The sequence below is a fragment of the Schistocerca serialis genome, chromosome 2 (genome assembly GCF_023864345.2).
Source record: "Schistocerca serialis cubense isolate TAMUIC-IGC-003099 chromosome 2, iqSchSeri2.2, whole genome shotgun sequence".
In the NCBI taxonomy this organism is placed as follows: Eukaryota; Metazoa; Arthropoda; class Insecta; order Orthoptera; family Acrididae; genus Schistocerca; species Schistocerca serialis.
In genome coordinates, this window is record NC_064639.1 from 1,092,580,733 (window position 1) to 1,092,598,981 (window position 18,249).

The window sequence follows — 18,249 nt, forward strand, 5'->3', positions numbered from 1 at the left end:
AAGAAACGTTTTCACGCAACAATTCGTAAGTTTAAATAAAGAAAATCAACAATGTAAGACTGGAATTTGCTTAATTTTTCAGCTCTTCCAGGAGCTCCTCGACAGAATAGAAGCAGTGAGCCATGAGGAAACTCTTCAGTTTAGACTTAAAAGTGTTTGGGCTACCGCTAAGATTTTTGAGTTCTTGTGATAGCTTACTGAAAATGGATGCAGCAGAATAGTGCACTCCTTTCTGCACAAGAGTCAAGGAAGTGCATTCCACATGCAGATTTGATTTCTGCCTAGTATTAACTGAGTGAAAGCTGCTAACTCTTGGGAATAAGCTAAAATTTCTAACAACAAACAACATTAAAGAAAATATATGCTGTGAGGGCAATGTCAGAATTCCCAGACTATTGAATATGGGTCGACAAGAGGTTCCGAACTTACACCACATATAGCTCGAACAACCCGTTTTTGAGCCAAAAATACCCTTTTTGAATCAGAAGAATTACCTAAAAAAATAATACCATATGACATAAGCATATGAAAATATGCGAAGTAGACTACTTTTCGTGTTGAACTGTCACTTATTTCAGATACTGTGCTAATGGTAAATAAAGCAGCATTTAGTTTCTGAACAAGATCCTGAACATGGGCTTTCCACAACAGCTTACTATCTATCCAAATGCCTAGGAACTTGAACTGTTCTGTCTTGTTTATAATATGTCCATTCTGTCTGATGGAAATATCGGTTCTTGTCGAATTGCGAGTTAGAAACTGTAAAAACTGAGTCTTACTGTGATTTAGCATCAAATTATTTTCCACAAGCCACGAAGTTATTTCATGAACTACATTATTTGATAATGTTTCAATATTACACACAAGATCCTTCACTACCAAGCTGGCATCATCAGCAAACAGAAATATTTTTGAATCACCTGTAATACTAGAAGGCATATCATTTATATAAATGAGAAACAGCAGTGGCCCCAGCACCGACCCTTGGGGAACGTCCCACTTAACAGTGTCCCATTGGGACTGAAATCACTACCACTCTCAATATTGCGGAGAATTACCTTCTGCTTTCTGTTCTTAAAGTAAGAGGCGAACCAATTGTAAGCTACTCCCCTTACTCCATAATGGTTCAACTTCTGCAGTAATATTTTGTGGTCAACACAGTCAAAAGCCTTTGTTAAATCAAAGAAAACACCTAGCGTTCACAACCTTTTATTTAATCCGTCCAAAACCTCACAGAGAAAAGAGAATATAGCATTTTCAGTTGTTAAACCATTTCTAAAACCAAACTGAACATTTGACAGCAAATTATGTGAATTTAAATGCTCCAGCAACCTTGTATATACAACCTTCTCGATAACTTTAGCAAACACCGATGGCATAGAAATAGGTCTAAAATTGTCAACGTTATCAATATCTCCCTTTTTATAAAGTGGCTTCACTACCGAGTACTTTAATCGGTCAGGAAACTGACCACTCCTAAAGGAAAAGTTACAGATATGGCTAAGTACTGGGCTACCATACATAGAACAATACTTCAGTATTCTGCTAGATACCCCATCATATCCATGAGAGTCCTTGGTCTTTAGTGATTTAATTATTAACTCAATCTCCCTCTTGTCAGTATCATGGAGGAGCATTTCAGGTAACAGTCTCGGAACACTTTTTTCTACAAGCGCTATATGATTCCCTGTTGGGACTAGGTTTCTATTTAGTTCACCTGCTATATTCAGAAAGTGATTATTAAATACTGTACATATATGCGACTTATCAGTAACATGGACATTCCCACTACGCACTGATTCTATATCCTCGACCTGTCTCTGCAGACCAGCCACTTCCTTTACGACTGACCATATGGTTTTAATTTTATCCTGAGACTTTGCTATTCTATCTGCATACCACATACTTTTTGCCTTCCTAATAACTTTTTGAGGCACCTTACAATACTGTTTGTAATGCGCTGCTGCATTTACATTTTGACTGTTTCTAGCGTTTTGATATAACTGTCACTTTGTTCTACAGGATATTCTTATCCCTCAAGTCAGCCACCCAGGCTGCCTGTTTGTGCTAGTACCATATTTCGAACGTTTTAATGGAAAGCAACTTTCAAAGAGCACGAGAAAAGTCTTGAGGAAAGCATTATATTTATCGTCTACTGTATCAGCACTATAAACATCTTGCCACTCTTGTTCCTTGATAAGGTTTACAAACGTCTCTACAGCAACTGGATCAGCTTTCCTAAAAAGTTGACAACTATATTTAACATGTGTTGTAGCACAAAAATCCTTTAGAGTTAAAACTTGTGCATCATGATCTGAAAGGCCATTCACCTTTATGCTAACAGAATGCCCTTCTAGTAATGAGGAATGAACAAAAATGTTGTCTATGGTTGTTCTACTGTTCCCTTGCACTCTCGTTGGAAAGAATACGATTTGCATAAGATTATATGAATTAAGAGGTCTACCAGCATCCTTTTCCTTGCACAATCACTTATACAATTAATATTGAAGTCACCATATATAACTAACTTTTTGTATTTCCTATAAAGTGAACCAGGAACCTCCTCTAGCTTTAGCAAAAATGTTGTGAAATCGGAGTCTGGGGATCTATAAATAACAACAGTTAGAAGTTTAACTCTACTAAATTTAACCACACCTGCACAACATTCAAGCACCTTTTCAGTGCAGTACTTTGAAACATCAATTGACTCAAATGGGATACCGTTTTTCACATACATGGCTACTCCCCCACACCGCAAAGAGCTCCTAGAAAAGCTGCCAGCCAACCTCTATCCTGGTAAAGGAAGCCTCTGAATTATCTCCTTATGTAAGAAGTGTTCAGATATACCCATAATTTTAGAGTCAACATCTAAAAGCAGTTCACTAACTTTATCTCTAATATCTTGTATATTTTGATGAAATATACTAATTCCCTCATTACTCGGATACCTAAGCTTTGTCAAAAGTGGTTTCTTTGTTAGAGAGACTTCCCTTAAGCAGGAATACCTATCAGCTGACTTCAATCTAAAAAAAGGTGCAGCTCTAACACCCACTAGTACAGGAATTTTCCCGTGAGTGATCCCACCACCCCCACCTATTCTGTCACCTATAAACTTTGCCAACCTCCCCTTTCCATACCTGTTGAGGTGCAGGCCATGTCTAGTTAAACCCGTCCTGCTGATAGACTCCACCGACGCCACTGAAATGTGACTCATGCCTTCTCTCATCAGCACACCCCCAAGTCTCATGTTATTACGGCTGTATTAAGATGAGGCCGATCGTTACGCTGAAACAGTTCCACGAAATGCACATTCGTGTTGCCAGTCTGAGTGGCTATCTTTTACAGGTCACCATCTATGTCATACTCCCCATCCCAATCACTACTATTACCAGCCCCACCCACAATCACTACCTGATCCTCTTTAGTAAAATCCCTACATAACCCCCCTATGTTAACAGTCACCTGAGCCAATCCTGCATTAGGCTTCACAATGCTGGTGACCTGGTACTCACTCCCCAACACTTCCTGCAACTGCTGGCCTACACCTCTACCACAAGAACTACCTAACAGTAGAACCTTCTTCTTTCTCTTAGACTTTGCAACTGTCCTAGCCACCGTAACTGCTGAGGTCTGCTGCATACTTCCTACATCTACAGCTACTAGAGATTCCTCTGCACAAGACTCTGACAGTTGGTCATATCTATTGCAAACACCAATAGTAAAACTATCTGAAAATCTCCTTCTCCTAGCAGATCTCTTGCCAACAGCCAGCTCCCATTCCCCAACCCCCTTCTCCCTCCTCATCCTATCTAGCTCCTCCTGTGTGTTTTTGAACTGCACTTGAAGGGCACAGATCTTATGCTCCTGCTCCTCTATCAACTTACTCTTGCTACATAACCTGCAGTTCCTGGAGAGGATCTCACCATGTGGGGAAAGATCCAGCGGTAATAAGAGTGGCCATTCAGTGGGCTTTTCTGCCTTCTATACAACATCCTGTAAGTGCTAGTACCATTGGCAGGCAGTTGCATTACAAATGGTTCACCGCATACTGATTGTTTTGACACCTGGCGCTCACAACCCCGCAGGATCATGCTCCACAGGCCCGATGTGGGCAACAACTAAGGTGGGACCCTGCAGACCAGTCATCTGTAGTGAGAGTCCTGTTTTTGCCTTAGAGGCGGCGACCAACATCAAGTCTGTGTCTGGAGGTGCAGTGGAGAGTGCCATGAGGAGCAGCACACATCCTCATGCGATGGTGTGTGTAGCAATATTCTGTGGTGACCTTTAACGGTCAAATTTTCTTACGTGAGAGCCACATGTACATAGAGGAGGTACTGTAGCTGATGGCTCTGCCATCCGAGAATGCCCATTCCCATGCCCTATTTCGACAGGACAACACTCGTCATCATCCTGCAACCACTTCCTCAGCATACATTGCTGCTGTGGACACACTGCCATAGCCAATGGCATCACCCAATTTCTCCCCAACTGAGAATGTGGGGACCACCATTGAGCATGTCATCAGGATTCCACCCCCGCCTATCAGTATTCAGGAACTGTGCACTCGTGTGCAAATAGCATGGGATGGAGTATCACAGAATTACATCCAAGACCTATACAACTCCATGATGTGGTGTCTGGACACACATAGTCACAACCATGTGGGCATGATGCCATACTAACAGGTATGATTTGTGGCTGTGTAGCATAATAGATGTTGCTCCTTCAAAGCTGGAAGTGTAATCATTTCATGTGTGTAGTACTATCTAACTGTCTGCCAACAATGAGTGAAATCTGCTTTGTTCTTCTGGGTGCTACTCTTTTTATGCCAATCATTATGTATCTACAAGACATAGTGCTGTTGGATGCTAAGCATTATAAGGCTTTCTATTTCATAGAGCTCCAAGCTAACAGAACATTTTCCATATCACCCCAATGTATGTCTCCTGTAATCTAAAGAAGATAACAGCCATCATTTTTTATGACAAGAAATAAGAAGTGCATTAACACATCATGCTGATTTGCTCAAATTATAATAAATACACAAATAAATAAATAAGACTGTGAGTTCACTGTCTCAGTTCCATTTTTTTATAGAGAAAATGGAGTAAGAGAGTTATATACAATGATGATTACCTCATTTGTGTGAAGTCGTCCACACTGAAAAGTTTTCACATCTCCACTACACTCTTTATAAAATGCTGGCATCATTCTGAAGTCACTAAAAGCAATCCATTCCATACGCTGAACAAATGTATGACATTTATCTTCTTCTATCTTTTCCCGTTTATCAATCATACAGGCTAATATATTACCCACAACTGATGATGAAGGCTGACAGCCAAGGCTCTGTATCAACTGGCTTGAACAATAGTCCTTTGCAAGCTGTGTCATGTTTTGATCACTTATCATATGCAATGTTCGTTCCCATATCTTGTTCTGACATTCTTTTGTCAGCTCTGCTAGTTCGCTGCCCTGAAACAAACAATGTAAGTTGAGGTTTCTGAAAATTCACCAAATTTACTGGGAAAATGAACACTATATACAGATCAAATATTTTGTAAGTCTTTTTCTGTTGCATAATATGTCATTTTGCATTTAGGTCCAACTGAATTATGCCATAACTACTGCCCTTTTAAACAGAATGCACATCTTTGCAATTTCATTGTGGGGTCATTCCATATCAAATCACCTAATAAAAAATAAATTTTACACCCACCTCCTTAGATTTTCATGAAATTTGGCTCAAATGGTTCTAATACCATCCTGACAACACCTGCAAATTTTTTTTTGCTGTATCTCTTATAGTTTTTTTTTATAAATTTTTAAAGTTTTTATGTTTTGCGTTTTCCGAACCTTCGGAAATTGTAAATTTAATTTGTATTCAAAACTTTAAAATTGCTTATCTTAAAAACTCTTTTAGATAACATCATGAATTTTTTGCAGCAAGTTTATTTATTATACATATTTGAAGATAAAAATGATACTATTAAAATATATTAATATTTTCTATGAAAAAAAATATATATGTATTTTTTTTTTTTTTTTTTTTTTTTTTTTTTTTTATTTTTTATAAGAATTGCAATATCTAGAGTCTCAGACCTGATAGAATGCTCAAATTTTTTTAATTTACTCTTAAACATATAGGCTACTTGATAAAACAAAAATAATGATGGCTTTTTAACATGTTTATTAATTATAGTAGATTACATTAGAATTATGTACAAAGATAGTGTTCTTACAACACTTATGTATAACCCAACTGATTGCTTGAAACATTGAATTTTTTGAGTAATTTTGTCTTTTTAATAAACATTAATGCTGATTCAAACTGTTTTTCCACTTCATCCAAGAGCTTTCAGTTCTTTTGATACAGTCTTTTTTAAAGTAATACATTCTTCCAGTGCCGCTTGATTGAGGTGCGTCTACTACACAGACTATGTGCTCCAAAGGCACTATGCAAGAATCTTCTCTTTCAGGCCAATAAAATGATGCAGCTGGTCCTGAAGGATGTAGAAATAGAATTTCTGCATCTTCTTCATCATTGAATATTGTTTTTACCTGTCCAAAGTACCAGTTACCATCATGATTTGCATGGTTCAACACGAACCCAATCAGAAGAAGAATGGAAAGAAAAGACTAAGGAGGGTTTTACACTATCTGTAGTCCTTCTAATTTCAAGGTTGTTTGTTGGAAGTGGTTTGAAGTTATGAAAACTTCTTGTTCCAGGAATGGTTCGGGTTGCTGAAAAAACGTTTTTCTAGTTTTAACCGTAGCAAATCAGCTTCTTTTTTGTCAATAAAGTGAAAATGAATGTTTTCAATATTTTTTTCACAAAACTTGTACACATCGATTGCTGTCATTATTTGTTCTTCATCCGAAAGCTGTAGACTGGCTTTCCTTAAAATTCTTTAAATAGTTCCTCCTAGGCCATCACAAATTGACTTCCCATGACTTGTTGCAAAAAAAGAGTGTTGGGCCTTCAAATTAAAGTCTCTCAAGTGTTCAGTCAAATTTTTAAAACTGTTTCTATTTTTGTACTGCCCAGCACAACCATCTGTAAAGTAGTGAACTGAGTCAATGTCAGTATGATTTAATGACAGCCACTTTGTAATTTCTTTTTGTACAAAGTTAACAAAACCAGTGTCATGTTCTTGGTCATCACTAATAAAACAGTGGTTGGAACCAAAAACATTGTTTTCCTCATATCCTAGGAAAATTCCAACTGGGTGTAGAGTACAACCACCTCTATTCCAGTGGTAACTTTGGCTCTCATTTTGTATAACAAAGGAATAATTTTCACTGAAATCCATCACAATAATTGCTGTTTTGGGTGGTGGGTCTTCTTTCAATCTTTTGAAGGCTGTTGATTGGGATTTTGCTATAAACGAGTGCGGGGTGAGCTTTTCCAATGACCTAACCAATAAAGAAATGTAGTCTTCAACACTGATAGACTGTTTGATCATTTATGCCCTGTCTGTGTTAACCCACTGACTGATTACAATTTCTTCTTCTAAATCATAATCTTCACTTAGTTTTTCAGTTAAGTACTCAGTTAGTGCAGCATTTGCAGGACAGGTGTCGCAATGATGTAGCATGCAGTTTTGGTTTTCCGTGCTGCACACAAGCATCTTAATTAGGTCTTTATAAGATTCTTCAATTTTCACAGCATCCAATAATAGTTTAACATTCTGGTGGATACTGCATACACATACAGTGTGTGTGCCTGCAGCACCAGCAAGGATACACCATTTAGGTCTCAAGAAACAAAATTTTGAAAATCCTACTTCTACCTCGGGATTATCCCATTTGAAAGAATAATAGAGTTCTCTCAAGTTACACAAAATGAGTCTGTTTTGCATGTACACATTTTTTCGAACACTTAATTTGTCTTTTGTTCCAGGTAGCACTCTGGAACTTTCATCCTTTTCATAAAAATCTGTTACAAGTCTTACTGTATTTTCAGAAAGAGTTTTACCTTTTTTTGGACCAGGAGTTTCCAAAATACCCTTTTCAGAGTTTAGCTTTCTAGCTTGTCGCACCATGTACTCACTTACATTAAATTCTTTCATCACTTTATTTCGACTCCAAGAATCTGGAGCCAAGGTCAGAATCTGGATTTTTCTAGACCTCCAACAGATGACATCTTCTCTTTCATAAGAGAAATCATTACATCAAAATCCTTTGCTTTCTCAACCACACTTGTATCTTCTTCGTCATCATCAGAACTTGGTGCATCATATTTTAATGCTTTTGAAACCGCCTTTTTTGCAGTCTTTTCAATACTACTAACCTTCCTTTTAAAATAAGACCCTTTACTTTGTTCTGACAAGCCATGAAGCTTTATCGGTGTTAAACCTAAATTATCAATAGCTATGTTTGTTTGTACGAGGGATTCATTTCTGGATTCCAATGATTCTAATTCAACCATGACTTCATCATCTGTTTCACTTCCTTTGACTTCAACTCTTAATTTTTCCTCACAAAAGTTGCGGCATGTTGAGCAAAGCTTTTGTCCAGGTTTTATGCTACTATTTTTTGTCGGTAATTGTTTAGAAAGATCCAAGCCTACACTTCTCAACAACTTTTGATGGGCTTTTTGTGTTGTTTTTTTTAGTGGGTCTACACATGTTGTTTGATACTTTTCAAAAACATTTAAAAAGTAGTAGCTGTGGTGTGAACATATATTCTTAAATTCACAGAGATTAATTCCAGATCGTAAGTGGATCAAATTTTTTTCTTCCTCACTCAATTCAGGTACCGGTTGCAACTTTTTTGAAGGTGTGTAGGTTGTTTGGAAACAGTCAGATTTTTTAAATAACCCTACGCTACAGGTTTGAATATCTGACATACTGATTTCACTTTTTGTCTGATTACTGTTCTGGTTACTTTTATAGGATATTGGAAAAGAATCTCTGTAACTAACAGTACTTACTGAAAGTTCGAATAAATTTAATAAAATACTATCCAAGCACTATTTAACACTGTAATAATTTTTTACTTCAAAACACAGGAATAACAAAACAAAATCCAAGCATACATTGTTACTCCAAGAAGACAAAAACTTATTTTTGGTGTCTAAGTCACTTGGTACTTTTTATTTTTAAAATATAATTAATATTATTTAAAAAATTAGATAACTATTGAACAGGTTAAAAAGCCAACATAATTTTTCTTTTCTCTAATAGCCTATACAATTAAGAGTATTTTAAAACAAATTTGAGCTTTCTATCAGGTCTGAGACTCTAGATATTGCAGTTTTTGTAAAACTAAACAAAAAAAAAAAAAAAAAAAAACAAAAAACAAAAAAAAAAAAAAACCAACAACTAATTGTAATTTTTTTCATTTGGAAGATTTTAATATATCTTTATGGTAATTTTTTTAACATTTAGATATCATATACAAACTTATTCCAAAATTTCATACTGGTATCTTGAGTATTCTTTAACATACACATTTTTTTAGTTGTGAGGACACGTTTAAGTTATGATTTCAGACTGCTGAAACAACGCCAAATCTAAAAACTTTAAAAATTTATAAAAAAAACTATAAGAGATAGAGCAAAAAAATTTTACAAGTGCTTTCAGGATGATAAAAGAAGTAATTGTACCAATTTTCATCAAAATCTGACATGGTTGGTGTCAAGGCCTGGGTGACTTGACATGGAATGACCCTGTGCCAAGTTTGTTAACAGGTAACTGGTTTGTTAATGTTTCAAATCAATGCAGTTTTGTCTCAAGAATGAATGCATACTGTCAACTACAAAACCTGTGCTGCACATTTTAACGCACATATAAAGTGACACTTTGTTGGTAACATACCAGTAGTACAGCCTTTCACCTTACAGAGTTGTCAATTCCTTTTGTAAAATGTTATAAGTGGCTATTTTCTGAACTGAAATTGAAAGAACTGATTGGCACTGTGTTAAGTCAGTTGTTTAAGAGTCAGTTAAAGTGATTTTAACACATAAATTTTACTTATAAACTATTTTTTTCACATATTGTGCATTTACATATATTTTGTGCAAAATGACTATTATTTCATTGTGGGATTGTCAGATCCTACATCAGGCACCTCCTCAGGCGGTGGACAGGGAAAAGCCTCCCAAATATGGATGCTACTGGGGAAATACAATACCCATATTAACACAAACTTAAACCCAATATGTCTGGCAACCAATAGCTCGTGGTCAGTATCTGTTCACAAATATGATCTAATCTCAACAATCAAGTCTCTAACATTTGCGATCTCCAACAAAGATCACTACAGCCACTTTCAACTTCAAATAAGCATGACGGAGCAACAGGAAAGATATCAACTAACAAGAGTTGCAGTAAATGTGTTGGACTTTCCTGGCAAGTAGATTCTGGCGGGCCAGGAACATCATGAAAAGGAGAAGATTCAGGGTTTCTCAAAACCATTTTGAAGACACTATATTGGCATATAATGCAAATAAACTGGTAAAACTAGGCAAATTTGTGGATACACTGCATGAACTTCACATCAAAATCCTCACTATACAAGAGACATGTTTCACAGATAAAAACCACTTCAACAAAGAAAACTACAAGACACACAAAAGAAAACCTGCTGTCAGAAGGGGAACACCAACAATGTTTGACACAGGATTTGCTGTACACAAATCAATCACAGACAACATCCTAGAGTTCAGCTCAATGTCAGAAAGGATCTTCACAATAACCAAATCAGGAAACAAAAGAAACATGATCACCAATGCACTCACACTGACAAATGATCACAACAGAAAGCAATTAGAGAAGTATGAGACTTTTTCTGAGAAGACTTGGAAAAAATAACAAACAAAATACCAGAAACAGATGTTAAAATTGCATTAAGAGACTTAAGTGCACAATTAGGCAAAAAGAAAAAGTACAATTGAATCACATGCCCATAAACAACATTGCACGGACAAGAATGGAGACTATCTTGTACATTATTGTCAAACTTTTAACTTAAAAATTATGTCAAAACAATTTCAAAATTCAAGAAGGAAACTAAAATGATGGAAAACAACCAAAAACAAAAGGGAAGAACATAAATTTATCAGGTCGCAATAACAAACAAATATACAAGATAAATTTTGAATGTGAGAACACGCAAAGGATTCTTCGAGTCTGAGCATCACTTACTACAAGTAAAGATTAGGCCAATCCAACAATACAGAACACAATTACAAGATGAGCCAGAATATCTGAAAACAAATGAAGACAAAATTATTTCAGAAATTAATCAAAATAAAATGTAAAAATCGGGCAGACCTCAAGAAGACAACAGTTCAGAAGGCAATGCATTGGTGTCAACTTCTCAGGAAACAAAAACATAGATGGTGGAATGAACTTGCAATCAGACCACTGAACGAAAAATGCAGGCACAGAAGAAGTTTAGCAGTAACAGAAGAACATCGCAGGATTTCAACAAAGTTCAAAAAACAATCCTTAATAGATATCAAAAGGATGAAAAGAGTATACAACAAAAGTAGATCAAATGAAATCGAGGAAGAACTGAAGGAAATGACAAGAGAAATTTGTACAGAATTTCAGGAGACATATTAATGGTTATCAGCCCCCAAATATTGGCTTCAAAAGAGCAGATTGTTATCTAGCAACAAATACTACAGAAAACTGGAAAACTCTTAAAAATATTTTGATAAACTCCTCAACTGCAAGAAGCTTGAATATAAATTAAACTTAAAAAAAAAAACCATGCCAAATGTGGATTCAAAACCACTCACAATCACAGAAGCAGAGGAGATTATAAAACAACTTAAAAACAACAGAGCCCCCAGAAAGATGGTATTATTGCTGAGATCAGGAAACTTAAAAATCAAAACACCACAAAGAAAATTCATAAGAATCTCTCAGAAATGTGAATTACACAGAAAATCTCTCAGGGATGGAATGCAAGCTCATTCACCTACTCCACAAAAAAAAAAAAAAAAAAAAAAAAAAAAAAAAAAAAAAAAAAAAAAAAAAAAAAAAAACACCTAATAATTACAAAGGTGTCTCATCATTACAGGGGGTGTTCAACAAGTAATGCAACACTTTTTTCTGAAAGCAGGTTGGTTTCAATCAAGATTCCAATACACCATATTATTCCCCACTCTTTTGGCTACAAAACCTTATTTTTTCCAACATAATTTCCATTCAATGTGATGGCCTTATGCCACATTACGGGGAGGACCTGTATGTTCGCATGGTATCGCTCAAGTGGTCAGCATCAGAGCCAACGTCCTGCAGCATCAATAATCTCATCATCCAAATTTTGCTTCCTGTGGAGTGCAGTCCTCCATTGGGCCAGACAGATGGAAGTTGGAAGGTGCAAGATCCGGGCTGTAGAGAGGATGACAAAGAACAGTCCAATGAAGTTTTGTGAGCTCAGGTTAACTGAATCTTCTGTCAGTTCTTGGTAGTACAACATTATAACAACACACCAGTGGTGGAATGCATTGATACTCTGACAGAGCTGATGCACAAGTCTAATGTCAATCCTGTGGAATTGAATGACTTGAGACTGGCTCCTTAGACATGCTTGGCACAGAACTATTTCCAGTTCCAAGGGACTCTTTATAAACAATAATATGGCTTAGCTTTGGGTGTTGGCTGAAATATTTATGGATCATTTTGAACAAAGTTTTCTAAAAACAGAACCTTTGAGTGCAAATATCAAATACTGGTTTAGGTATTTGGATGTTGTCCTATGTATGTGGACTGCTACTACAAGACAACCCAACACATTTTTGAAAAACCTAGACAGTCAACATAAAAATATTCAGCTCACAATGGGGATTGGCAATAAATCCATAAACTTCTTAGATCTCACCATTGACCAACTGTACACACACCACTGACCAACTGTACATCGTTAAGGCTTTAATTGAACTGGTACTTGTCTTACTGCCCATGTTCAATGCCTCTTACTGCCCATGTTCTTGTCTCATCAAATAGTGTTTATATTTTACTTGGTTCGTTTATTTAATGCAAACTGTTACATAGCCACAGTTTTGAATATAATGTTAATGTTTCCTGTTTGCTCCTTTTTGTATTTGTGTATTGTTCAGCCTTTTTACCTTTTAAAATTGCAGTACCACCACACTCTCAAAGACTGCATTTACTGTATGTTCCCTCAAACTCTTCCATTTTCCTGCATTTATTTATTTATTTATTTCTGTTTATCTTATTGATATTGTTTAAGTTCCTTATGTATTCTGTAATTACTTTGATAATTGTTTCTTTTAATTGGTTTGTGTATCACTCTCCCTGTTTTATACCTCCTGAAGTAGCCTTGTCAAGCACTAATTTTATTTTATTTGTTTATTAATAAAAACTGTTATGTAGGCATGCTGTTCCTAATTTGTGTTAAAGTTTTTCCTGACTACTCCATTTTTTATTTATTTAGTGTTCAATTTTTTACTTACTCCATTTTTATTTATTTAGTGCTCAATTTTTTTACTTTTTCATTGCATTACCACCACACTGTCGAAGCTGTTACTGTATGTCTCTGTTTCAATCTAGAGTGTAATTTTTCTTCCAGTGTTGTTTACAAATGTCTCAACTTTTTCGGTGACAATATTCGATAAATGTCTGAAGTAGTAATGTAGAACAAAAGCAAACTGGTCCTTTTCATTTATTTTGTGAGCTCCTCTTGGGTGCGCAGACTTGTATGAGGCCTTGCATTGTCATAAAGAAGGAGAAATTTTTGCATTTTTGTAGCAACGAACACACTGAAATCATTTCTTCAATTTCCTGAGGGTAGCATATACACTTCTGAGTGGATCATTGCACCATGAGGGCAGACATCAAACAGAATAACCCAGTCAGAGTCCGCCCCCTATAGCTGAGTGGCCAGTGCGACAGAATGTCAATCCTAAGGGCTCGGGTTCGATTCCCGGCTGGGTCGGAGATTTTCTCCACTCAGGGACTGGGTGTTGTGTTGTCCTAATCATCATCATTTCATCCCCATCGACACGCAAGTCACCGAAGTTACATCAACTCAAAAGACTTGGACCCGGCGAACTATCTACCCGACAGGATGCCCTAGTCACACAACATTTACATTTATTTACCCAGTCAGAGTCCCAGAAGACTATCGCCACGACTTTACCACTTGAGGCTGAGACTTTGAACTTTTTCTTCAGAGGAGAGGTGGCTGGCACCACTCCATGCACTGCCATTTTGTCTCTGGTTAGAAGTGATCAATCCACGTTTCATTGCCTGTGATGATGATGATGACAAAAAATTGTCATGATCAACCTCTTAATGTACAAGCAATTCCACATGGATGGTCTTCGTTGCTCTTTATGATCGGGTTTTTAGGTGGCAAGGAACATAGCAAGCACCCTCCTCTGAGTACCCCAACTAGTTGGTTGGTTGATTTGGGGGAGAGGACCAAACAGCAAGGTCATCGGTCCCATGATCGAGGGCGGCAGGAAGCAAGGGAGGAACAACAGAAACAACACAGCCCAGTCAACATGCAAACAAAGAGGGGAAAAGGAATGGTCAGGGCAGAAGGAAGAGGAAAGAATAGGAGGGGGGTGGGTGAAAACAGGGAAAGCAGAGGTGCCCCAGAAACATTACGTGCAGTGGGGCACCCCACTGACCTCTCCCGACACCCATACCATACCATTATCACAATACAACAGGGGCAACACAGGGGAAGAAGACAAAAGAAAAGGAGAAACAAAACTGCACAATGGACTAGACAAAAATGTAAAAATGTACATAACAGGTGAGGAGAACCCAGCTGGTGTGGAGGCAAGGTCAAGGCCTCCATAACCAAAGCCTGACCGAGGGAATAATTCCAGAGGAAGATTCAACGACTGAGGGTACAAGCCACTTTCATGAAGAAAACTGAGGACAGATGTATCGTTCACAAACACCTGAGACAAGGAAGGTGGGAGGGCACATTTAGTGTAAAGGGCCAAAAGGCAGGGGCAGTCCAGCAAAACAGGTCACCATCAGTGGAGCCACGCAACTACAAAGAGGGGCAGAGACGGGGGGAGGGGGCTGATTGCAGAATAAAAAACCATGGGTCAGCCAATACAAAGACAGCAGAGGATAGTAGATTCCAGTCAGGAAAGGCTCATAAATGGTTCAAATGGCTCTGAGCACTATGGGACTTAACTCAGGAGAGGCATAGGTAAGGGTGCCACATGGTGAGAGTCTCCATGATAGTGCACAGTTTACTATAAAAGGGGGGATGGCCTCCCAAGAGCTAGACCATGATTGAGCAAAAAGGGACTTGATATAAAGCCGTAAATCTGCCCCTGAAGATCGGGGGTTGGGGGTGGGGTTAGGTGGTCGTTCTCCCCCTCCCACCTGCCAGCCAGATGATCAGCAAATCCATTGCCTGGGATAACTATGTATCTATGAACCCATATGAAATCAACCAAACTAGCAGCATCACCAAAATCAATGAAAAGGTCGTGGATGGCAGGGACCAAGGGGTGGCAGGAAAATCACCGAGCAATAGCCTGAAGGCCATTCATTGAGTCCACATGTAACAAAACTCAAGTGAGGCCTGATAGATGGCCATCAATTCCACAGTAAACACCCCACACATGGCAGACAAGAAATGGTGTTCTGTGCCACTGGAAAATATGAAGGCATATCCCACATGATCAGTGGATTTAGAGCCATTGGTGTAAAAAGCAATGGCATCCTAAATTCATGTAAGAGTGTTTGGAACAAACAACGGAACACCACTGGAGCAATGGAGGCTTTCAGTCCCTGGAAAAGATCCAGCTGAATCTGTGACTGAGGAACTATTCATGGAAGGGGTGGTCAGGAGAGGACAAGGAGGGCAAATGGAAGTTATATCAGAGAGAAGTGAGGCGGAGCCAATCCGGTAAACCCACCTGAGGGTGGACAGTGGGTGGGCAATGGCCTGAAGCCATGAAAGGAATAGAATTGCAATGGTGAGCAGAGGAAGAGCTGATAGTGATGGCATACGAAAGCACGAGCTGGGACCACTGAACTGAAAGGGGAGAGATCCCGGCATCAGCCAGAAGATTATTGATAAGGCTAGTGGCTAAATGGATGCCAAAATGGTGAACCAGGAATAAGAGAAGCAACATGGAAGGGGCAGCTGATCCATGAACTTGACAGCCATAGTCCAGACAGGACAAAACCAACATCCACTAAAGCCGAATAAGTGTCAAACGATCCGCACCTAAGAGGTGTGGGCAAGGAAGCGAAGAGTATCGAGTTTACAAAAAACTCCAACCTTTAGATGATGGATATGGGGCCACTAAGTAAGCTTGTTGTCAAAAATAAGACCCAAGAAACAACTGGGGGACCACAGTCAGGCATTGGGCATCGAGGGAGAGCTCAGAATCAGGATGGACTGTAGTAAGGGGCAACTGGAATGCACCATCCTTGAATTAAGAGGAGATAATTGAAAACCTGGAAGCATGCCAGATGCCACCCTGGAGCTGTCATTCCACAGAGCCCCCCCGATTGGGAGCAAGCCCAAGTACAGAAGTCATCCACTTACAGAGCAGTGGTGACCAACCAGTCCGGCAGAGGCCACAAGTCCATTAATAGAGATTAGACAAAGGACACTTAATAATGAGCCTTGTGGAAACCATTCTCCTGCATCCACAGAGAGCTGGGAACAGTGGCAACATAGACTCTGAACAACCAGTAGGACAGGAACTGGTGAATAAAAATCTGGAGGTGGCGCCGAAGACCCCACTCATGAAGCGTAAGGAGAATGCGATGGCACGAAGCTGTGTCATAGGCCTTAGGAAGATTGAAGAAAATTGCGACAAGGTGGCAGCACTGAGAAAAGGCCTAGTGAACTGTGGTTTCCAATCAAAGCAGACGATTACTGACAGACCACCCCTCCAAAAAGCCACACTAGTAAGGAGATAAAAGGTCCCGAGGTTCAAGGACTCAAATGAGCCGACAGGCCACCATCCATTCAAATAACTTACACGGAGCACTGGTCAAGCTGATGGGCCAGTAACTATCAAGGGACAATGGAACCTTGCCAGGATTAAGGACAGGAACCACAATACTATCTCTCCATTGAGAGGGGGAAAATACCTTGGAGCCAATTACAGTTAAACATCTGGTTATGGATGGAATAAGGGCCAGGAGCTGAATCATGGGAAGAAGACAGTGCCAGAAAAAGCTCCCATTCAGTGCAAGGTTCATTAGGAATTTCGCCTGACAATGGGTAAAACGTAAGCGGGAGGCTTGAGCCTACTATTCCCAAACGAGGAAGGCAACTCGGTAGGAGACAAACTGTGCATCCCGTGGCTAAGTTACGGTAGCAGGCCTCCGGCCTGAGAGATGCCAGAAGGAGGGGTTCGTCCCTCATCACTGGCATGTGCTGAAGAAGGGGAGGGGTGTGGCAATTGGAAAGGAAGGTGTGGGAACTGCACGGAGAGGAGAGGGTGATGAGCCTGGGATAAGGAAGAGGTAGGAGGGGGAAAGGACGCAGCACAGGCTAAAGTAGAAGACATTGACACTGGGTTGTGTCGGTCATATTTTTGACGAGCCTCTGTATAAGAAAAACGATCCAGGGACATATACTCTCGCATCTTCTTTTCTTTCTTGTACGCTGGCCAATCTGGCAAGTGTGAAGAATGTTGGTTATGACAATTTACACAGACAGGTGACGGAACCTCGCAGAGTGAGTGTCCACAGTCACCAAATACATGGTCCACCATATAGTGGGAAGACATATGCCCAAAATGCAAGAACCAAAAGCACCTCATGAGTGGCATGATGTACAGATTCACGTCACATCAGTAAAACATAATCTTGACCTCCTCTGGGAGGTATCTCCCTTGAAATCCAAAATAAAGGCATTGATATTGGTGTAGTGGTCTTTACGAACCTTCTGTGCATGTTGAACAAAATGAATGTCGCATCGCTCCAGATTAGCCAAGAGTTCCTCATCAGTTTGAAGGATGAGGTTCCTATGAAAAATCAATCCCTCGACCATATTCAGAGACTGGTGAGCAGTAATAGACACGGAACGTCACCAAGACGATGACAAGCATGAAGATTGGTTGGTTGGTTGGTTAGTTGGTTGGATTGAAAGGGGAGGGAAAGGAACCAAACTGCAAGGCCATCAGTCCCTTCTTCCAGTAGAACAATTACCCAAGGGAAAGAAGAAAACAAAGATGTACAGCACAATAACAGGAGAAAATAAGAACCAGAAGAACGACAGAGGGGCAACAAACACTGCAATGGACAAAACAGGACAAGGAAACCACAG

At 38.9% G+C, this 18,249-nt stretch overlaps 1 protein-coding gene across 1 annotated transcript in view; it reads right to left on the reverse strand.

Moving 5' to 3' along the window:
• Nucleotides 1–18,249, reverse strand: part of LOC126458549 (Golgi apparatus protein 1) — a 156,758-nt gene that overhangs the window by 122,296 nt on the left and 16,213 nt on the right. Inside the window, exon 2 of the mRNA XM_050095669.1 lies at nucleotides 5,137–5,475. Within this exon, the coding sequence (XP_049951626.1) occupies nucleotides 5,137–5,475 (339 nt within the window). The remainder of the gene's footprint in view (nucleotides 1–5,136; nucleotides 5,476–18,249) is intronic.